The 23315-nt window shown below is 47.4% G+C and overlaps 1 protein-coding gene and 1 long non-coding RNA gene across 4 annotated transcripts in view; both read left to right on the top strand.

Annotated features, from left to right (window-relative positions):
* Positions 1–4594: 4594 nt before the first annotated feature.
* On the top strand, positions 4595–6446 carry LOC132540797 (uncharacterized). Its single transcript, XR_009551935.1, has 3 exons — positions 4595–4884; positions 5589–5659; positions 6218–6446. It is a non-coding gene; the product is annotated as an uncharacterized LOC132540797 (long non-coding RNA).
* Positions 6447–14311: 7865 nt separating this feature from the next.
* The window catches only part of PPP4R1 (protein phosphatase 4 regulatory subunit 1), a 53521-nt gene continuing 44517 nt past the window's right edge, over positions 14312–23315 (top strand). For 2 of the 3 annotated variants that reach the window (XM_060200688.1, XM_060200689.1), the window contains exons 1-2: positions 14825–14954; positions 15172–15216. In XM_060200688.1, coding sequence (XP_060056671.1) covers positions 14948–14954; positions 15172–15216 — 52 coding nt within the window. In that variant the 5' untranslated portion in view covers positions 14825–14947. Of the gene's footprint in view, positions 14340–14824; positions 14955–15171; positions 15217–23315 lie in introns of those variants that run through there. The other variant, XM_060200690.1, reaches the window with a different exon arrangement.

The raw sequence follows: 23315 nt of genomic DNA on the forward strand, positions 1-23315 counted from the left end.
TAGTTCCCCTGCCCAGTGTACTGAAGCAGAAAGTCCAGGAGTGGGATCCGGAAATTAGTGCTTTGGGAAGCTGTGATCTTTGACCAGGGGTTTCCTTTGCAAGATCTTTTCAGGTTCACGCCCAGTGTTCTCTGACAACCTTCTGAAACACACCATGTGCACTTAACCCTTTCGCCGCCGCCCGACCCCCACTTCATGTGTTTTTTTAAATTATTTTTAATTATCTTTATTTATTTATTGTATAGAGATGGTTAGAAATTGAGAGGAGGAGGGGAGACAGAGAGGGAGAGAGACAGAGACAACTGCAGACCTGCTTCACCGCTTGTGTTTCAGGGGCTGGAACCCGGGTCCTTGTGCACTGTAACATGTGCACTCAACCATCTGCGCCACCCCACCTGGCCCCTTCATGAGTTTTTTTTTAATCAAAATTATTTTTGCTCCTTATTGTAGCTAGACTATGAGCTCTTAGAACATTTGTTTCCTTTATTTTTATATATTTTTTATATTTACTTCTTTATTTTCCCTTTTGTTGCCCTTGTTTTTTTATTGTTGTTGTAGTTATTATTGTTGTTGTTCATGTCGTCGTTGTTGGATAGGACAGAGAGAAATGGAGAGAGGAAGGGAAGACAGAGAGGGGGAGAGAAAGACAGACACCTGTAGACCTGCTTCACCGCCTGTGAAGCAGCGACTCCCTTGCTGGTGGGGAGCCAGGGGATAGAACCGGGATCTTAGGCCGGTCCTTGTGCTTCGTGCCACATGCACTTAACCCACTGTGCTACCAGCCGACTCCCTGTTTCCTTTATTTTTAATTATATTTTTATTTTCTTTTAATGAGGGAGTGAAAGTAAGAGAGAGAGATACAGAAAGAAAGACCAGAGGAAAACTGCTCAGCTCTGGTTTATGGTGGGACAGGGGATTGAACCTGGAACTTCATAGCCTCAGGCATGAAAATCTTTTGCATAAACACTATGCAGTCTCCCCAGCCGGAACACTTGTTTCCTACTGAAGCATATGAAAGGCACACAGTAAATAGTTTCTGGAAGGGGGTGGGGGTAGATAGCCCAATGGTTATGCAAACACTCTCATGCCTGAGGCTCTGTCAAGTCCCAGGTTCAATCCGCTTGCACCAGCATAAACCAGAACTCAACAGTGCTCCAGTAAAAAAAAAAAAAAAAATCTTTGAAGGAGTGGAGAATCCTTATGTAGTAGACCTGGTTCTTAGACAGTTGCCGCTGAAGCCAGGGTATTCTGAGAATAAACTGAGACAAAACTTTACTACTTGTCCATCAGCATCTCCAGCTAGTGCTGGCAGTATAAACATTGCCCTGCAAACGTGAGTGGGTGGCCGGGTGAGCTTGTTAGACCTTGATTCCTGAGTCCGGAGTCCTGCAGAGGCCCTTGAGTGATCACTTACAGAGTTATGGAGACCAGCCAGGAGGTATCCATGCAGAAGGAAGTCCACAAGGAAGACTTAAGGTACCGGCTGACTGATGCCCGTCAAAGAGGCCTGGAGTCAGAAACCCTCGGCATGGTTTGATGGTGGGAGAATGAGCTTTCACCTTCATGGAATAGAGTCCTTGACGCCTCTTGCCAGCACTCCTCTGTAAACACAGCCCTCAACATGCTTTTTCCTCCACTCTCTCCCTCACTATAAAGGTCAACATCTGAATACAGAACAGTAATGACCATGCTTGATTTGAATATCCAATGAGGTCTGTTACTCACTCCCTCAGCCATCTGGCTGTGTTCCCAGGGTCGATATTAGTGTCTTCCATGTGTCTAAAACTAGAAGGAAATGCTAGAAGAAGAAGTGTCTTCCATGTGTCTAAAACTAGAGGGAAATATGTACAGTGAAGTAATACACTGCTTCTTCTAGCGTTTGCCCTTCTTCCGTAGCCAGTCAACAGCGTCAGGTTGAGCCTGATGTAAAGTTTCGAGACCTCCTTTGAATCTGGAGAGGTGGCAGTACCACAGATGTGGTCAGGCTTGTCAGCATTGCAGTCTGCCATTTATCCTCTAGGTATGAACTGAATTGGCCTTGGAGGCTACACCAGGCCTGCTGTTCACCTTGGGGGCCTCCTTTTGTTGGCTCTGATGGAGACCTGAACAATCCTGGTTCAACTAAAACACAACTTAAGTTGAGTGTCAGCCCTGGGTCTTGTTTCACTAGCTAGTGCTTTGCCATTGGGAACATTAAGGTCTTTAAAAACAAAATAGAATAAGCCCTCCTAGGGGCCCGGCGGTGACGCAGTGGTTTAACTGCACGTGGCAGTTCTTCTTCTAGCGTTTGCCCTTCTTCCGTAGCCAGTCAACAGCGTCAGGTTGAGCCTGATGTCAAGTTTCAAGACCTCCTTTGAATCTGGAGAGGTGGCAGTCGTTGACTATGTGGGTCATAGTCTGTCTGGAGCCGCAGGGGCAGTTCGGGTCGTCTCTGGCTCCCCAGCGGTGGAACATAGCGGCGCACCGGCCATGGCCTGTTCGATAGCAATTGAGGAGGGCCCAGTCATAACGTGCTAGGTCAAAGCCGGGTTGACGCTTGCAGGGGTCTGTGATGAGGTGATTCACGTGGCAGTTAAACCAAGGCACTCAAGGACCTACTTAAGGATCCAACTGGAGCCCCCGGCTCCCCACCTGCAGGGAGGGGGTAGCTTCACAAGCGGTGAAGCAGGTCTGCAGGTGTCTACCTTCCCCCCTCTCTGTCTTCCCCTCCTCTCTCCATTTCTCTCTGTCCTATCCAACAACAATGATAAACAACAAGGGCAACAAAAGGGGGAAAAAAGATAAGCCTTCCACTAACCCCTACTGGTGCACTAAGAAAATACTTTATCTCCAAAGTCAAATCACCTTAATTTATGTACTTTCCACATCATTTAAAAAAAAAAAAAATTAGGATTCATTGCTTTGAGTTTTTAAAATTTTTTAAATAATTTTTATTTATTTACTTATTCCCTTTTGTTGCCCTTGTTGTAATTATTGATGTCATCATCGTTGGATAGGACAGAGAGAAATAGAGAGAGGAAAGGAAGACAGAGAGGGAGAGAGAAAGACAGACACCTGCAGACCTGCTTCACTGTCTGTAAAGCGACTCCCCTGCAGGTGGGGAGCCGGGGGCTCAAACCGGGATCCTTACTCTGATCCTTGAGCTTTGCGCCACATGCACTTAACCAGCTGTGCTACCGCCCAACTCCCTAAAATTGTTTTATTAGGGGGCTGAGTGGTGGTGCATCTAGTTGAGTATATCTGTTTCCATGTACAAGAACCTGAGTTCAAGCCCCCAGTCCCCAGTCAAGCAGTGGCAGTGGTTCTGCAAGTTCTCCCTTCCTATTTCCCCTCTTCTCTCTAAATTTCTATCCTATCAAAGAAAATAGAGTGAAAAAAATAAATCAAAAAAATTTATTAGTGATTTTTAAAATTATTATTATTATTTTAAAAGATTTTATTTATTTATTAGTGAGAAAGATAAGAGGAGAGAAAGAAAGAGCCAGACATCACTCTGGTACATGTGCTGCCAGGGATTGAACTCAGGACCTCATGCTTGAGAGTCTGATGCTTTATCCACTGCACCACCTCCCAGACCACGATTTAAAAAATTATAAGGTAACTCTTAGTCGTTCTCTCGAGATCACAGGTATGAGTTGACTATTATTTCTATGACTATCTACATTTATATATATTTGCTCATTTTTTCCTGTGGTCCTGCCTTCTCTTCCTAAGTCACACCTACTACTTCTGAATGTCCTTTTTTTTTTTTCCTCCTGGAAATCACTTTTCTCTTTTTTCTTTCTGTGAAATTTATTACTCTAGACATCCTACATGATTGGAATAGATATTATTTGTCTTTTGGGGGCCAGGCGATGGCACACCTGGTTAAGTGCACATATCACAGTGCACAAAGACACAGGTTCAAGTCCCTGTTCCCTACCTGCAAGAGGGAAGCTTCATGAGGGGCAAAGCAGGGCTTCAAGTGTCTCTCCGTCTTTCTCCCTTTTTATCTCCCCATCCCTTCTCAATTTCTGTCTCTATTCAGTAATAAATTATTATTATTATTTTTATCTTTAATTATATTTATTTATTTATTGGATAGAGACAGCCAGAAATTGAGAGGGAAGGGGAAGACAGAGAGAGACACAGAGATACCTGCAGTTCTGCTTCACCACTCGTGAAGCTTTCCTCCTGCAGATGGGGACCGGGGGCTCGAACCTGGGTCCTTACACACTGTAACATGTGTGTTCAACCAGGCACGCCACCACCCGGCTCCCAGTAATAAATTAATTAAATTTAAAAAAAATAAATACTATTTGTCCTTTCATGATTCACTTCTTCACTTCCTACAAAGTCTTTAAGGTTCATTTACAGGGTTGCTGTCACAGGGGTGCAGGATGACATCTCCCCGAGATAGGTGTTGGCACACACCCTCCACCAGCTGTCACTTCCTCCACAGCAGGACACTAGCCTCCTGTGATCCCTCACCCCACTCCTATGGTCCTTTCTTTCCTGGATCAGCTGAAAAGAAGTCACAGCTCATTAAGGTTTCGACATACATGTGGTTTGTAGCTCACATCTGTGAGTGAAGCTACCTGGCGGTCATCTTCCTTCTCCTGACTGATTTCACTGAAAGGTTCCATTAGTGTAGCAAAGAGCTATCATTGCTCCTCACAGCTGAGTTCTGTTTCATTGTGAAGATATACCACAATGGGATTCATTTCTTTTTTTTTATTAACTTTATTTATTTATTGGATAGAGACAGCCAGAAATTGAGAGGAAGAGAGAGACAGAGAGACACCTGCAGTACTGCTTCACCACTGGCAAAGCTTCCCCCCTGCAGGTGGGGACCAGGGGCTCGAACCCGGGTCCTTGTGCTCTGTATTATGTGTGCTCAACCAGGTACGCCACTATCCGGCCCTAATGGGATTCATTTCTTACAATTTTTTTTTATTGATTTTCCCTTTTGTTGCCCTTGTTTTTTTATTGTTGTTGTAGTTATCATTGTTGCTGTTATTGATGTCATCGTTGTTGGACAGGACAGAGAGAAATGGAGAGAGATGGGGAAGACAGAGAGGGGGAGAGAAAGACAGACACCTGCAGACCTGCTTCACCGCCTGTGAAGTGACTCCCCTGCAGGTGGGGAGCCGGGGGCTCGAACCGGGTCCTTAAGTTATTTCTTCCAGTTCTGTAGTGTCTTTTAACATGTTTTCATCTTTCCAGGAACTAGTAGGGGCAGGCAGTGATGTACCTGGTAGTACACAAGCACCCCAGCTCCAGCTCCCCGGTCTCCACCTTTGGGGAAGGGGCCTCATGAGTGGTGAAGGAGGGTGTGTGTTTCTTTTTCTCTTTTCCTGTCTCCCACTCTCTTATCAATTTCTTTCTGTCCCATCAAATAACAATTAACAACAATAACTAGTATCCTTTATCAACCTGCGTTGATTTGAGAAATCTGGCAGAAAACCTAAAATTGTCGTAAGACATGGCATGCGTGCACATATGCAGATGTGTTTACTACGGTTATTTATACTCCTTATGTGCATTTGAGCAGTATGCTGAATACAATATAATAACCAAATGCCAAAATCACCACATCTTAAAAACAGGATTCAACTGCTGCTGGGAGAGTTCCAGATTCATTCAAAGTGGAGCAGAAGCTGACTCTCGCCATCATGGAGTAAGTTTATGGGGTATAACATAAACCGCACACACAGCACAAGCCCTTTTGTGGGATTCTTCATGGCGGCCCCACTCTCCGAAGGACCACTGGGTCAGCCTACTCTGCCACTGGAGGAAACTGGTTCTGAAGTGAGGGCAGCCTAGAATGTTCCCAGATATGACCAACAACTGTGAGCTCAGTCTCACATGGGATGTGGCAGGATCCGATGCTAAATATTAATAGATACGGCCCCCCGCTTAGGTCATTGTGGTAAACGGTTCACTGCGTTTATAGAACTTTATCAAGTTTGCGAGCAACTCTGTCCTAACCCTGCTTCCTAGTCCTTTCTCTCCACTCTGACGCCATCCTCCCAGACAATATTTGTAATCCACCTTCATGTTAGCTATCAAACTCAAGCAAAGACGACTAAGACATAGGCTCCTGGGAGCATTCCTAAGACAGACTTCCTAGCCTCCTTCCCCCCTGAAGGTCCCTACTTTCATCTGCTCTATTCCTACTTTATGGTTCCTGTTTATTAAACATTTTTGTCCTGCTTTCCATCTTATTGCCTTTCAGCCACCAAGTTCCAGATGCTACTATGATTCCATCCTGACCTCTCTGAGCAGACGACCTCACTGATGCTTCCAGGAACCTCCCTGCTCCAGGGCTGGAATGAAACCATGTGGATGATTTTGGGAGGACTGCTGCAGTCTCCAGTGAAGGGTATGGGTGGGAGCACAGAACTCTGGGGTGAGAACTGTACGGAATGACATCCCTACTATTTGACAGATTGGACTCGCTATAAAATCACTCATCATAAACTGAAATAAAATCAAATACTATCAAAAACCTGCCATGTTATCAAATCTTTAATTAGGCTTGAGGAATGCTACCGATCAGGGTTTTGGGCACCCTGTGTCCCCCCCCCCCATTTTTGTTGCCCTTGTTGTTGTTATTATTGTTGTTGCTGTTGGATAGGAAAGAGAGAAATCGAGAGAGGAGGAGAAGACAGAGGGGGAGAAAAAAAAAGGGGAGACCTGCAGACCTGCTTCATTGCTTCTGAAGTGACCCTTATTTAGGTGGGGAGCTGGGGCCTAGAACCAGGATCCTTATGCCAGTCCTTGTGCTTCAAGTCATGTGCATTTAACCCACTGCATTACTGCCCAGCCCCCAGCACCTTGTGTTCTTAAAAACACAACATAATTAGGGGCTGGGTGGTGGTGCACCTGGTTGAGTGCACATGTTACAGTGCGCAAGGACCCAGGTTCTAGTCCCCGTTCCCCACCTGCGGGAGGAAAGCTTCACGAGTGGTGAAGCAGGGCTGCAGGTGTCTCTCTTCCTCTCTATCCTCCCCTTCCCTCTTGATGTCTGGCTGTCTCTATCCAATAAATAAATAAAGATAATGAAAAAAATTACATAATTAAAATTCATAGGTGGGAAAAGTTCGTGGTATCTTTTTGCAACTACCACAACAAACATTTCTGAGCAGTTTTTTTTTTTTTTTTAATGTTTTGCTTGTAGGTTCCCAAATCTATAAGGAAATGTATTCTTTACATATTCTTGTGAAGTTTACAAAGAGGAACTAATATATTTGAGATACTCGGTTTTCTCTAATAATCCCTTCCCCCCCTACTGCTATATCTCTTAAGTCATCCGGGTTACATATAGTTCACTACGAATTTCATACATTTTTTTCTTTCCCTGTAAAAACTGAGATGGCAAAATTTACATGATTATTTTCATTTTCCTGACATGCAGAGAATTTGCAATAAGGACTCTTAACAAAATATTTCTTTTACTGTTTATTAATGAGAGAGAGAAAGGGAGAGGGAAAATCAGAGTACCACTCTGGCACTGATGATGCTGGGGACTGAACTGGAAGCCTCATACTTGAGAGCTCAGCCCTCTACCCGTTGTACCTACCACCTTCTAAACACTATATATACATATATATTTAATTTCTTTTTTTTTAATTTTTTTCTTTTTTTAAAGATTTTATTTATTTATTAGTGAGAAAGATAGGAGGAGAGAAAGAAAGAACCAGACATCACTCTGGTACATGTGCTGCCGGGGCTTGAACTCAGGACCTCATGCTTGAGAGTCAAGCCCTTTATCCACTGCGCCACCTCCCGGACCACTTAATTTCTTTTATTATCTTTACTTATTGGATAGAGACAGCCAGAAATCAAGAGGGAAGGGGAGGATAGAGAAGAAGAGAGACAGAGAGACGCCTGCAGCCCTACTTCACCACTCGCAAAGCTTTTCCCCTGCAGGTGGGGACTGGGGATTTGAACCTGGGTCATCACGCATTGTAACATGTGCGCTCAACCAGGTACACCACCACCCGGCCGCCCCCCAAAATATTGACTCTGGGGCTGGAGAGGTAGCATAATGGTCCAGCAAAAAGTCTTTCATTCCTGGGGGCCGGGCTGTAAGTAGCGCAGCGCATTAAGTGCACATGGCGCAAAGCACAAGGACCAGCAAAAGGATCCCAGTTCAGCCCCCAGCTCCCCACCTGCAGGGGAGTCGCTTCACAGGCGGTGAAGCAGGTCTGCAGGTGTCTGTCTTTCTCTCCCCCTCTCTGTCTTCCCCTTCTCTCCCCATTTCTCTCTGTCATATATGACAACAATAGACAAGAAGGGCAACAAAAAAAAAGAAAAGAAAAGAAAAAATAGCCTCCAGGAGCAGTGAATTCCTAGTGCAGGCACTGAGCCCCAGTGATAACCCTGGAGGCAAAAAAAAAAAGTCATTCTTGAGGTATCAAAGATACCAAGTTCAATCTTCAACACCATAAAGACTAAACATAAAAACAAAAACAAAAAAGACAGCATCAGATGCAGTTCTTACAGATTGCTTTAGTGACAAAATTGTTGGTACGATTCTATAAAGATAGGGGAGGGACACACGTGGTTGAGCGCACATGTTACAAAGTGTAAGGACCTGGGTTCGAGCCGCCAGTCCCCACTAGCAGGGGGAAAGCGTTACGAGTGGTGAAGCTGGTCTGCAGGTGTCTCTCTGTCTCTCTCCCTCTCTCCCTCCCTTTACCCTATCAATTTCTGGCTATGTCTATCTAATAAACAAAGATTTAAAAAAAAGAAAAGAACTGCATTTAAAAAAAAAAAAAGATAAGGTGCGGTTAGATAGCATAATGGGTATGCAAGTAGACTCTCATGCTTGAGGCTCCAAAGTTCTTAAAGATTCATTCATTCATTTATTATGAGAGAGAGAGGAGGAGGAAGTAAGGAGAGGCGGAGATGAAAGCACTGCTCAGCTCTGGCATAAGAAGGAGTGGGAACGGGAACCAGCGTGCTGGGGCCCCAGGCTTACATGCTGCTCCCTGCTGGGCTGTGCAAGTTCCCGGGCCCAGGTCTCAACTCTGGCACCCGTGGGGAGGTGCTGCATCATTACATTCCTAACATGAATTATTTTATATCAAACGATGATAGAAGGATAAATGAAGGGAGTCGGGCTGTAGCGCAGCGGGTTAAGCCACATGGCGAAGCGCAAGGTCCCGCGTGAGACCCCCGGCTCTCCACCTGCAGGGGAATCGCTTCACAGGCGGTGAAGCAGGTCTGCAGGTGTCTGCCTTTCTCTCCCCCTCTCTGTCTTCCCCTCCTCTCTCCATGTCTCTCTGTCCTAGCCAACAACAATGACATCAGTAACAACAATAATAACTACAACAACAATAAAAAGGGCAACAAAAGGGAAAATAAGTAAATATTTAAATATATATATAAGAAAAAGAAAGATAAATGAAACGGGACTATGGGAATCCCAGACCCTCCATTAAGTTTGGGGAACTGTTGACTCTATTCCTGAAGAGCAATAGCAGAAGACAGCAGGAAGCAAGAGAAGGCCAAGATTTTTGGGATTATTAATGAGAAAGATTAGGACGAGAGAGAACCAGACATCACTCTGGTACATGTGCTGCCGGGGATTGAACTCAGGACCTCATGCTTGAGGGTCTAGTGCCTTAGCCACTGCGCCACCTCCCAGACCACCGGGTAATGCATCTTACTGACCCCAAAACAGGTCCTCATGAAATAACTTGCCTAGGAATGTTGATGGAGGTGTTTCTCATACTAACCCAAACTGGATACAACCCACTCACCTAGAATATTCAGAAAAGGCAAGTGCATGAAAAGACATTAAATACATTAGTGGCTGTCTGACACTAGCGGTGTGTGGGAGTGGTAATGGGGGTGATTGCTAGTTAGGACAGTCTCCTCAGTTGATGGGGATGTTCTCAGATGAGAGAGGATGATGGTGCTTTACCTCTGAATAGTCCTAAGAAGCCACTGAAGTGTCTACATGGGAGGGTTTTATTAAAGTTGCTTCAAATTTTTCACATAGGCCAGAAGACAGTTCACCCAGTACTCTGAACACTGACACCAGGGGGCAGGCAGCCGTGCACCTGGTTACACACATCAAGCAGGAACATCGTACCCTCCCCACACCCCATGTCACGATGCACAAAAAACAACTCAAAATGGATCAAAGATTTAGATGTTAGACTGGAAGCCATAAAATACATAAAGGAAAACACTGCAGGACCTGACACGATGTTTTCACTTGAGATGTCTTTAGAAATCTCAGCCCAACTGCAAGAAACACAAAAGCAAAAATAAACAAATGAGATCACATCAACCTGAAAAATTTCCATACAACAAACGGAGCCATTATCAAAACACAAAGACACCCTACTGAACAGGAGAAGAAAGATGCAACCAAAAAATATAGAGAACTCACAAAACACAGCGACAACAAAAAACAAGTAGCCCTATTTAAAAAGTGGGGAGGGGAGGGGGCCAGGCGGTAGTGCAGGGGGTTAAGGCACGTGGCCCGAAGCGCAAGGAAGGATCCCGGTTTAAGCCCCAGCTCCTCACCTGCAGGGGAGTCGCTTCACAGGCGGTGAAGCAGGTCTGCAGGTGTCTGTCTTTCTCTCCCCCATCCCCCGTCTTCCCCTCCTCTCTCCACTTCTCTCTGTCCTATCTAACTACGATGACATCAATAACAACAACAATAATAATAACCACAACAATGATAAAAAACAAGGGCAACAAAAGGGAAAAAATAGCCTCCAGGAGCAGTGAATTCGTGGTGCCGGCACGGAACCCCAGCGATAACCCTGGAGGCAAAAACAAAAACAAAGACAAAATAATAATAAAATAAAAAGTGGAGAGAAGGCAGTAAAGGAGGTGGCAAAGTGGAGAAAGACGGGGACTCTGAGGCATAAGGACCCAGGCTCAAAGCATGTGTCAGAGTGAGGCTCTGGTTCTCTCCTCCTCTTTCTCTCTCATTAATAAATAAATAAAATAAATATATTTATAATGAGAAGATCTGAGCAGACTTTTCACCAAGGAAGATACCCAGATGGCCAACAAACATATGAAAAAAAAAAATGCTTAAAGTCACTATCAAACAAATGCAAATCAAGATAAGAGACCACCTCATTCCTGTGAGAACGTTCTAAACAGGTCATTTAAAAGGGGCAAAACCGAAAGTCGGGTAGTAGCGCAGTGGGTTAAGCACATGTGGCGCAAAGCACAAGGACCAGTGGAAGGATCCCAGTTCGAGCCCCGGCTCCCCACCTGCAGGGGAGTCACTTCACAGGCGGTGAAGCAGGTCTGCAGATGTCTGTCTTTCTCTCCCCCTCTCTGTCTTCCCCTCCTCTCTCCATTTCTCTCTGTCCTATCTAGCAATGATGACAACAATAACTACAGCAATTAAAAAAACAACTAGGGCAACAAAAGGGAATAAATAAATAAATATTTTTTTAAAAAAAGGACAAAACCAACAAGTAAGTGCTAGGGAAGATGTGGGAAGAAAAGGAACCTTTTCACGGTGTTGGTGGGGAAACAAATTGGTCCAGCCCTTGCTGAAAACAATTTGGAGATTCCTTAAACAAACAAACAACAACAAAAACTAAGACCCCAGTAATGTCTCTCCTAGGCATCTCTTTTCAAAGAACAGAAACACAAGTATTCGAAGAGACCCCTGTATGCCTGTTGTCAGTGGCAGTGTCACCTGTGCTAGCCAAAATCTGGAAACAACCGAAGTGCCCCAATAATAGGTGGGTGTTGAAGGGAGATGGTGTGCATAACTGCAGTGGGATACTATACAAGCATAAGAAATGATCACATCTTCTTTTGTCACTATGCGAATGTAAATGCAGGTATTCATGTTGAGTAAAACAGGCCAGAAGGCGGCCAAATACTGGATAATCTCAGAAGTAGGATCTAGGAAGCCAAACAAGGAACAGTGCAGGATGAGACCTTCACAGACTGCCATCTACGACTGCAGATCCTAGAATTTAAAAGTGGGTGGGGTGGAAAGGAATGGGAGGAGAGGGCCTTATGGTGGTGGACAGTGAGGTGTACTGACTGACGCCTGACGTGGGAAAATGTGGAAGTGGACTCCTGTGACAACCCTGCAAACCAACATTTCCTCAATGACCTGATGCTGAAGGTGGAAAACAACAAAGGACATCATAATGCAGAAAGAACAAGCCGATGGGCTATTTAGAATCCCCTCTCAGGCCAGGTGGTGGCAGTGGTGCACACCACAGTGTGCAAGGATCCAGGTTCAAGCCCCTGGTCCCCACCTGCAAGGGGAAAGCTTCGTGAGTGATGAAATAGGGCTACAAGAGTCTCTCTTGTCTCTTTTCCTCTCTATCTCCCCTTCTCAATTTCCCTCTGTGCCCAATAAAAACAAAACGAAACAAAAACTAGCATTTCCTCTCCTCTCCTCTCCTCTCCTCTCCTCTCCTCTCCTCTCCTCTCCTCTCCCAAGAGGACAGAGCTCTATGATGATATAAATTAAGCCAGTTGGAATTTTGTTGTTGCCTTTGAGAAAGTGACTATTTGGGAGTCGGGTGGTAGTCCAGCACGTGGCGCAAAGCCCAAGGGCCGGCTTAGGGATCCCGGTTCGAACCCCGGCTCCCCACCTGCAGGGGAGTCGCTTCACAGGCGGTGAAGCAGGTCTGCAGGTGTCTTGTCTTTCTCTCCCCCTCTCTGTCTTCCCCTCCTCTCTCCTTTTCTCTCTGTCCTACCCAACAACGACGACAACAATAACTACAACAGCAATGAAAAACAAAGGCAACAAAAGGGAAAATAAATAAATTTTTAAAAAAAAGAAAGAAAATGACTATTGAGGATGCCTTGGATGGGATTAAGAGATCCTGAGATAGAAGGGGAAATAGTCAGTGCATTTGGAAGCACTAATGGTATCTGACCCCAATGTATCTATATGTGAATATATATATATATATGAAATAAAACCTGCCATACGAATCTCAGTTGAATAACTCTCGTGCCACCAAATTATTTATTGAAAGAAAAGAGGGGGAGACAGGCAGTGGCGCACCAGATTAAGTGCACACATCACAGAGAACAAGTATCTGGGTTCAAGCCCGTGGATCCCAGCTGCGGGGTGGGGGTAGGGGAATGAAGCAGGGCTGCAGGTCTCTCTCTCCCTCTTCCCTCTCAATTTGTCTCTGTCCAATAATAAATAAACACAAATATATATATATTTTTAAAGTTTTTTTAAATATTTATTTATTTATTTATTCCCTTTTGTTGCCCTTGTTGTTTTATTGTTGTAGTTATTATTGTTGTTGTCGTCGTTGTTGGATAGGACAGAGAGAAATGGAGAGAGGAGGGGAAGACAGAGAGGGGGAGAGAAAGACAGACACCTGCAGACCTGCTTCACCGCCTGTGAAGCGACTCCCCTGCAGGTGGGGAGCCGGGGTTCGAACCGGGATCCTTATGCCGGTCCTTGTGCTTTGCGCCACCTGCGCTTAACCCACTGCGCTACAGCCTGACTCCCAATACAAATATATTTTTAAAAATATTTATTTTTTGTTGCCCTTGTTGTTTTATTGTTGTAGTCATCGTTGTTGGATGGGACAGAGAGAAATGGAGAGAGGAGGGGAAGACAGAGAGGGGGAGAGAAAGACAGACACCTGCAGACCTGCTTCACCGCCTGTGAAGAGACTCCCCTGCAGGTGGGGAGCCGGGGCTCGAACCGGGATCCTTATGCCGGTCCCTGCGCTTTGTACCACGTGCGCTTAACCCGACTCCCCAAATATTTTCTTAAAAGGAGGGGGGGTAGTTAAGAGTGGTAGTCCGGGAGGTGGCGCAGTGGATGAAGCACTGGACTCTCAAGCATGAGGCCCCGAGTTCAATCCCCCGCAGCACATGTACCACAGTGATGTCTGGTTCTTTCTCTCTCTCTTCCTATCTTTCTCATAAGTAAATAAATAAATAAATAAAAAGCCATAAGCATCCTTCACGGGGCTTTGCTGCTCTCTAGTACTGTGCTAGGCGCCTACATGTCTTCATTAAGCCCAGTTATTCCAAGAAGCAGCTATCCTCATTCCAAGGCAGAATCGGGATCTGAACCCGGGGCCCGGCTATTGCTCCCGGTGGGAGATTTGTATTTTTTTTTTATAATCCCCCCCACCCCCGCTTTGTCCGTTCACGGTCAGCGGGAGAGGGGCGGCCGGCCCGCGCCCGGGACCCCTCACTCCCCGGTGCAGCTGCGTGCAGAGCGGCGGCCCCGGGGTGGGGTTGGCGGGAGGGGAGCCCCGGCCTCTCCGGGCTTTGTTAACTCGCGCCGCGCCGGAGCCCCCGACAGGCGGAGAGGCGGCGCTTCCTCCGGCCCAGGGAGGCCCCCGCGGCCCGGGATCGTCGGCGACGTACGTGCCAGCCCGGGGCCCGGGGCCCGGGGCTCGGGGGGAGCGGGCGGGAGGCGCAGGGGGTGCGGGGCGGCGAGCCGCGCGTCCCGCCGCCAAGGGCCCGGGTGGGCGAGGCCGGTGACCCAATAAAGCGGCCCCGCCCGGCTGCGGGTCCCGGCACACGCCGCAGGGTCCCCGGCCGGCGGGAGCTCGCGCGCCCCGGTCCGCAGCCTGCGCTCTGCGCTCTGCGCTCGGCGACTGGGCGCCTCCGGCCGAGGGTGCGAGCGAGCGCCGCCGGGCCGGGAGCGAGGGAGGCGGGGACAGGGGCGCCCGGCGTCGCGGGGCCGCTCGGAGCCCGCCGGGCGAAGGCTGGGCGAGGGCTGGGCGAGGCCCGGGGCCCCACGGCGCCTGCCCGGAGCCGCTCCGCCAACGGCTCAGGCCGGGTCCTCGGCCCGCCCCGTGCGCTGTCCTGCGCGCGCGCCCCCGCCGGCCCGGCCCTCCTCCGCCCGCCTCCCGCGCGCGCCCACCGGCTGCCCGGCTGCGCCGCTGCATGTAGCCCCGGCTCCCCGGGAGACCGCGGAGGAGGAGGAGGAGGAGGAGAGGAGAGGAGAGGAGGGGGCGACCACAAGATGGCGGGTACGTGGCCCCCGGTTCTCCGGGCGGCGGCGGCGGCGGCGGCGGCGGCGCCTCCCCTCCCCTCCCCTCCCCGACCCCGCCGCCTGCCGTTGCGGGGGAGCCGCGGCCGGGCGCAGGGCCGCGCGGGGTCCGGCGCGGGGAGGCGCCGCGGGGCGGGCGGAGGGGCGCGCCGGGGTCGGGGCGCTGACCGGGCCTTTCTTCTCTCCCCTGGGCGCAGACCTCTCGCTGCTGCAGGAGGACGCGCAGGAGGACGCGGACGGATGTGAGTACGGCGGGGAAGGGAGGGAGGGAGGGAGGGAGGAAGCGCGGGCGGCGGCGGCCTGGGCCCGGCCGGGCGGGTGGAGAGCGGGGCCGGGCGAGGCGTGGTCCTGGGCCGCCCCGGGGGCCGAGATGTGGGGGCGCGGGGAAGCGGGGAAGCGGGGCGGTGCGGGGCCGGGCGCCGCTCACCGGCCTCGGGGCTCCCGCGGTCGGTTTGGGAAGAAGAAACTGGCGGGGCAGGAACCTGGAATGGGAAATTGGGGTGTGTGTGTGTGTGTGCGTGTGTGTGCGTGCATATGGTGCATATGTGTTTTTTTCCTTCCCTTCTTTGAACGTCTGCCCCCCCCCTTTCAATCCCCCCAGCTCTCCAGAGGAAGGAAGAGGCGGGTGGGAAAGGAAGGTGTGTTTTCTTTAAGAGTTGGCTCAACTATTCCAGGGGCCAGTTGCTGCCTTTTTAAATTTAATTTTATTTTAATTTTATCACTATTAGTATTTTTTATCACCTGGAGGTCCCCTACCTGTCATCTCCCTAAAGATTTTAGCAGCTTGTAGGTCGCCCGGATGCTCGGTGGACTTGGGGACGGGCACGGGGACCCGGAGGCTGGAAGGTGTGGCCTGCGCTGTGCTCGGGTTTGCAGAGGGCCCAGCTCTCTTCCGCACCTTCACACATCACCCCAGACCTCTTTAAAGAGCAACGTTCTCGCTTTTCTCCTTACAAGCTGTAGTTTTTAGAGCATTGGCTCACTTACTTATTTTTAAATTTTTAAATCTTGTTTTGTTTTAAACTTTGACAATTGCTTGCCTAGTGGAGGAGGGAAGTACTTGATATCCGGAAAGAAATGAGAAGGGCAGCTTGGTGCTTCTGTCAGCCTCAGGAGGGAATTTGGAAATGGTTCTGAGTTGAAATGCTAATAACCATGGTAGCTTGGGGCTCAGGGGCTAGTCTGTCGGCTGATAAAGACTGACTTACCGAGGCTGCAGTTTGAAATTGCTCTTTTAAATACTAGGTAGTTAATTCACATTGTTTAATGTGGTTTTCCGTGCCCAGATCGAGCTTAATTCTTAAGTTCTTGAGTATTTTTGAGTAAAGGGGACATTTACTACATTCTTCTTCTTCTTCTTCTTCTTCTTCTTCTTCTTCTTCTTCTTCTTCTTCTACATTGAAGGGGCCTCTGGATATTTTTAAAGAAAAGAAGCCACATAGATACACACACTCACTTTTTGCTAAGTCTGGTTTTCTTCCTCATGCTCTTCCTCTTCCTTCCTCTTAATAAAAGTTCTTAATGAAAGTAATATTCGTGCACTGAAAGTTACTACACTTCATTTAATGTTTTTTACCTTTGGCCACTTGACTGCCACCAAGTTTAAGATGTTAATTAAGGTATTAGTTGATTCCTGACGAAGTTAGGATTGGAGAGGTGGCACTGATTATTATGATAAGACAGGCTTCTTGGTATGATATTCACGTTCAAGACATAAGTAGAAAATAATTCTTGCTAATAGAAGCTGGTCGGGTGTTTATGAATGATCAACGTGAGGACTTCTTTGTGCCATGTATTTTCACTTAGGTGTCATGCAGTCTTACAGGATGCACACTGTTGTCGTTGCTGGTCTTTTAAAACACAGCCTAGAGGGGGAAGCTGTACCACAAAGAGCTAAATAATCATTTATTTATGAGCAGTAAGATTTCTGCTCAGTGCTAAGGATAGAGCTAAGAGGAGGATAGCCAAACCGCACGCCCTCTAGTGGTTCATAAACAGTCTTCATGTCTGATAACCAAGGTGTGTCAGTGGCAGTGTAGTAAACTCATTAGCAAACTCGGCCTGCTTCCTTGCCGTCCTGGCCTTGTCTGGCCACGTCACTTTGGACAGACTCCTGCAGTTCACTTGTAATCTCTAGGCCTCGGTTTTGAGGCGTATTAGCGACTATGATAAACATTACCTACATTACAGAGTTGTCTCAGACAATGAATTAAATGCATGTGAAACATTTGAAATGGTACCTGATATCTGACTTTGAGTAAAGAGTAAGGGAATCTTAACAGAGTGGAGAAGGGAAGTTTAGTGTTAACCGGTGGCGGACCTGGTTCAAGGCCGCTGGTTCCTATCTGCAGGGGGAAAGCTTCCACTGTGGTGAAACAGTGCTGCGGGTCCCCTCGCCTCCATCTCTCCCATCCCTCAGAATTTCTCCCTATCCTATCGACTAATGAGTAGAGTTAAAAAAAAAAATACACTAAAATGCTTTTTAAATGTTTATCTGTACAATTGCTACCTTTGTAAAGGCTGATGAATGCTTGCAGTGAACTCAACAGAAGTTTGTTAGAATAAAACATTAGACATCTGAAGGCACAAGTAATTGTAGTTTTTTCATGTATGTGTGTATATATAGTTTGGTTGAAGACCTTGTTAAAATAATTGCTCATTTTTCTCAGTTACTGGAGGTTTTTATAGATAATGCCTTACAACATTTAATAACATGGGATCTTCGAACATAGATAGGGCCAATTGAAGGACCATTTGTTATTGAAAAATGAGAGAGTGGGGTCTGGCCATGGTACCTAGACTGAAGCCAGATAGTTGCTAAGGAGATGAAACAGCAGGTCACACCCTCCAGAAGCCGGAGAAGGTAGGGAGCCAGAGCTGGCGGAATGTCCGCTGGGTTGCTTTCCCAGCTGAACTGAATTTTGAGCCACCGTCCTCCCCTCCCCATCCATCCCCCGCCCGACTTCTCCATAGTGGCTTCATGCAGGCATGGTTACACCGCTCCCAAGCTAATTGCTGTTACTTTTTAAATTCTTAGTATTTCATAGACACGGAGAAAGAGAGACAGCACCGCAGTGCTGTTGATGCAAGGTACAGCGTGCACCCTGTCGGGTGAGCTATCTCCTGGCCCTCGCGCCGGATTTTCACAGTCGGCAACACTGATAAGGAGACCGGCCCCGTCAGCTACCTAACGCTAGGTCTTAAGGCATTACTTGAGGTGGAGAGACGTTTAAAAAATAAAAAAAGGTTTTTATGTATTTGCAGTATTTGTTCTTTGTTATCAGTGGGGTTTCACCACTCCAGGCCGAGTCTCAGATAGAGATAGAGGGAGAAGGGGTTGGACAGTGGCACACCGGGTTGGACATTCATATTACAAGGCGAAAGGACCAGGGTTCAGGCCCCCCAGTTCCAATCTGCAGGGATGAAGCTTTTGAGGGGTGAAGCTGAGCTGCAGGTGCCTCACTTTCCCTCTGTCTCCCTTTCCCCTCTTGATTTTCTGGCTGTCTCTATCCAATAAATAAATAAATATAGTGATAAAACAATTTTTGTTAATTATAAATAGAGGGAGAAAGATACATACCACAGTAGCTTCCTTCAGCGCAGTGAGGGCTGGACTTCAACCTAGGCTGAGCATGTGACAGCAGGTGCCCCGTGCAGGTGAGTGATCCTGCCAGCCCGATTTATTTTAAGGAGGTACAGGTACTAGCACTGCTCAGCTCTGACTATGGCAGTGCCAACAGAGAACCTGGGGCTTCTGGCATGCAAGCCGGGTCCAACTGCTACGTTATCCTGGCTTCGAAATTATTATCTCATCTAGCTCTAAAATCTTGCCTTTCCTAAACGGACAACCTAGGCTAAGACAGAAAAGAGAGTAAGTACTATTACATAGCTATGGAGACTGGAGGGGACCAAAGCCATGGGAGGCTTCTGCATCCTGAAAGCATTGCCAGATCTTGATAAGAGTCTGAAGTCCTTTATTCTGGTCTGTTTTAAGACCCAAAGTGTCTGTAGAGACTTGGTTAGAAAACAAAGCAAAACGAACAAAGAAAAAACACAATTGGAGTGTAAGGAGGGCTCATGAAAAACCTGACTTGGAGGGACTGGGCTGTAGGACACTGGGTTGAGTGCACACATTACCATGCACAGCAAGGACCTAGGTTTGAGTCCTCGTTCCCCACCTACAGGGAGGAAGCTTCACAAAAAGGGGAGCAGGTCTGTAGGTGTCTTTCTTCCTCTCTACATCCCTCTCAATTTCTCCTTGTCATAGCAAATATGATAGAAAGAGGGGAGATAGAAAGGGGAAGAACAGGCCACCAGGAGCAGTGGATTCATAGTGTTACACTGAGCTCAGCAACAACCCTGGTGGAAGGAAGGAAGGAAGGGAGGAAGAGAGAAAGAAACTGATTGGAGAAAAATAAACAATTCTGCTGGTGATATGTGGAAAATTAGTGAGTGGGCCATAAAGGTGTCAAGTCATTGTTAGGTACTACCCAGTTTAGGAGAATAACTCAGTAAATAAAAAAACAAACAAACAAACCTATATGCGTTTCAGTTTAAAAGTGCTATTTCAGTTCTATGTGAATCAGTTTGAATTTCAGAGTAAAAGCAAGCCAGTGACCGTCCTTGAATCTGTATCTTTAACAGCGACTTCAGAGTTGGGGGAACTTCAGAGTTGGGGGAACTTTCTGTTCCTGGAATAGTGGAAGACCATCTTGCATTAGAGAGAAGTTTAGAGAGAGAGGGAGAGAGAGAGATGTTGAGTGTGTCTTTGTGTGTCTTTGTGTGTGTGTGCGTGTGCGTGTGCGTGTGTGCGCGCAAGTGACTGCAGTGCCTTGTCCATGAAACCACTGAGCATTCTCCCCAGGCTGATTCTTCTCGAGTGAATGGAAGGAAAAAGAGTCACCACAGCACCGGTCTTGAGGTGCCATCTCCCACCTCCCTCTCTCATACCCCTACTCCCACCCATGGGGTTGAGCCTTGAACCCAGGGCTTTGTACAAAGGAAGACATGCGCTCTGCAGGGTGAACTGATTCCCTAGCCGAGAGAGAGAGAGAGAGAGAGAGAGAGAGAGAGAGAAAGAGAGAGAGAATTTTAAATTTCTGTTGCCAGTTTTCCAAAGATACAAAGTTGGTTCACATGGAGGTTGCTCGTGTTCTCAAGCTCATGAGACAGGATTTAAGAAGCAGCAGAGTTTGATGAGTTGATGCCTGTAAAAATTATTTTATTGGGGGTTGGGCGGTAGTGCAGCGGGTTAAGCGCACGTGGCGCAAAGCACAAGGACCGGTGTAAGGATCCAGGTTCGAGCCCCCTGACTCCCCACCTGCATGGGGGTCACTTCACAAGCAGTGAAGCAGGTCTGCAGGTGTCTGTCTTTCTCTCCCCCTCTCTGTCTTCCCCATCTCTCTCTATTTCTCCCTGTCCTTTCCAACAACATCAATAACAACAACAATAATAACTACAATAAAACAACAAGGGCGACAAAAGGGAATAAATAAATAAATATTAAAACAATAATTTTATTGATGGTGGCCGGGCAGTAGGTAGAGCACTGGGTTAGGCACACATAGTAAGCACAAGGACCTGCACAAGGATCCCGGTTCAAGCCCCTGGCTCCCCACCTGCAGGGGGGGTCGCTTCACGAGTGGTGAAGCAGATCTGCAGGTGTCTCTCTCCCCCCCACCCCTCTTTATCTTCCCCTCCTCTCTTGATTTCCCTCTGTCCTGTTCAACAACAGCAGCAGCAGCAACAACTATAGGGAAAAATAGCCTCCAGGAGCAGTGGATTCATAGTGCAGGCACCAAGCCCCAGCAGTAACCCTGGAGGCAAAATAATAACGATTTTATTGAGATTTTAATTGATGTAACTACCAAAGCCATACATCAAAGGGTTCACTCATTCACACTGCTCTCCACACAGTCTGCTGACATGTAGTCTGTGGTATTTGCTACTAGTAAGTGAACTGATGCTTAAGGGACTAAATTCTCTTCTCAGGAAGCAAAGCTCCTACAGCAAGCTAAAAGTTTAGGGGGCCGGGCTGTAGCGCAGCGGGTTAAGCGCACGTGGCGCAAAGCACAAGGACCGGTGTAAGGATCCCGGTTCGAGCCCCGGCTCCCCACCTGCAGGGGAGTCGCTTCACAGGCGGTGAAGCAGGTCTGCAGGTGTCTGTCTTTCTCTCCTCCTCTCTGTCTTCCCCTCCTCTCTCCCTTTCTCTCTGTCCTATCCAACAACAACAGTTATGACAATAATAACAACAACAAGGGCAACAAAAGGGGAAAAATAGCCTCCAGGAGCAGTGGATTCTGACCGAGCCCCAACAATAACCCTGGAGGCAAACAATAAAAAAAGTTTAAATTAGACCTCCTGATGTTAAATATTAAGTGTAAAATGGTCTCTTTTTTGTGGCCTTGCAAACAACATTGAGCAGCCCGACCTCATTGTATAGGTCATTTGCTTGAACCTAAAATAATAGGTTAAAATAATCTTGAAGATTAATCTAGTGTGTTGCATTTGGATCAGCCTGACCTAGAGAGAAGTAACATGAGTGCAACCTGGTTATGATGAGGCTTAGCCTTTAACTTTTCTTTTAGCTCTACTGAGCATGATGTTAGGGTTTCTCAAGCTGTGTTATGGAATGTTCCACGTTGCAGCATTTCATATATTTTAAAATTTATTTACATATTTTTTATTATCTTTAGTTATTGGATCGAAACACTCATTAATCGAGAGGGTGGAAGGAGAGAGAAGGAGAGACAGACAGCACTGCTTCACCACTCACAAAGCTTTCTTCCCCCCTGCAGGTGTGGGCTGGGTGGGCTCCCTGTGCACTGTAACATGTGTGCTACTGCTCAACCCCTAGAATTTCACATTTCTTTTTTTTAATATTTATTTCTTGCCCTTGTTTTATTGTTGTAGTTGTTGTCGTCATTGTTGGACAGGACAGAGAGAAATGAAGTACAGAGGGGAAGATGAGGGAGAGAAAGACACCTGCAGACCTGCTTCACCGCCTGTGAAGCGACTCCCCTGCAGGTGGGGAGCCGGGGGCTCGAACCGGGATCCTTAACGCCGGTGCTTGTGCTTTGCGCCACCTGCGCTTAACTAAATGCTGCACTACCGCCCGACTCCCAGATTTCATATTTCTTACGTTGTAGAATCCTTTTTGCCGGAGTGCTTTTTGGTTTTGAACATTCCCTCCTCTGCTGTCTGGTCTGAGGATCGTGTCGTGTTGACTGCCCTTAGGGTAGATGACATAGGTTTTTTTCCCCAGTGACAGTTATTTGGCACTTGTGTGTTTTTCCCGATAACCGTGGGTATTTGTGGAATGCCCTGTGAGACTTACTGCACCACCTGTGTGGTTCAGGTGGTCAAATTCTTGTGGCCCCATAAGTGAGGTGTAGAGCCTCACTGACCGTTGAGGAAGTGATGAGACGTGGGGAGTGCCCTGGTGTCAGTGTCTGAACTGAACAGTGGCCCCAAGAGTTTTGTAAGTATGGAAGGCCTTGCCTTTACAGAAGCAAATAAATAGGGGGTCGGGCGGCAGCGCAGCGGGTTAAGCGCATGTGGTGCAAAGTGCAAGGACCGGCATAAGGATCCCGGTTCGAGCCCCCGGCTCCCCACCTGCAGGGGATTCACTTCACAGGCGGTGAAGCAGGTCTGCAGGTGTCTGTCTTTCTCTCCCCCTCTCTGTCTTCCCCTCCTCTCTCCATTTCTCTCTGTCCTATCCAGCAACGACGACATCAATAACTACAACAATAAAACAAGGGCAACAAAAGGGAAAATAAATAAATAATTAAAAAAAAAGTAAATAAGTGAAAGAATTGATGAGGGAATTGTAAGTTGAAATAGCATAACTCAGGCTGTAGAGATGCTACAAATACTGGTAGGAGTCAGTGAAATGCCAAGTGAGAGGTAACTCGAGATAAGCTTGTCATCAGCTCCTGTGCCAACTGTCAGGGAGAGAGTGGGCACGAGCACTGAAGCAAAGGATGGTGGTTCAGTCTGCCTTGGGATTAGTGGGGTATTTGTTACAAGAGAATGTTGCTAGGCTTTATTCCGAACCTGTGGAGCCAACATCAGAACATGAGATTGAGAAATGCACTTCAGACTTTTTCTCTCTTTCTTTTTACAGTTTTATTTATTAATGAGAAAGATAGGAGGAGAGAGAAAGAACCAGACATCACTCTGCTGCATGTGCTGCCGGGGATCAAATGCAGGACCTCCTGCTTCAGAGTCCGATGCTTTATCCACTGTGCCACCTCCTGGACCAGCCGACCTTCCTTCCTCCCTTCCTTCCTCCCTTCCTTCCTTTCTCTTTTTAACAATTTGCTGATTCCACAGCTTTTTT

Source organism: Erinaceus europaeus, chromosome 10 (genome assembly GCF_950295315.1).
Source record: "Erinaceus europaeus chromosome 10, mEriEur2.1, whole genome shotgun sequence".
Lineage (NCBI taxonomy): Eukaryota > Metazoa > Chordata > Mammalia > Eulipotyphla > Erinaceidae > Erinaceus > Erinaceus europaeus.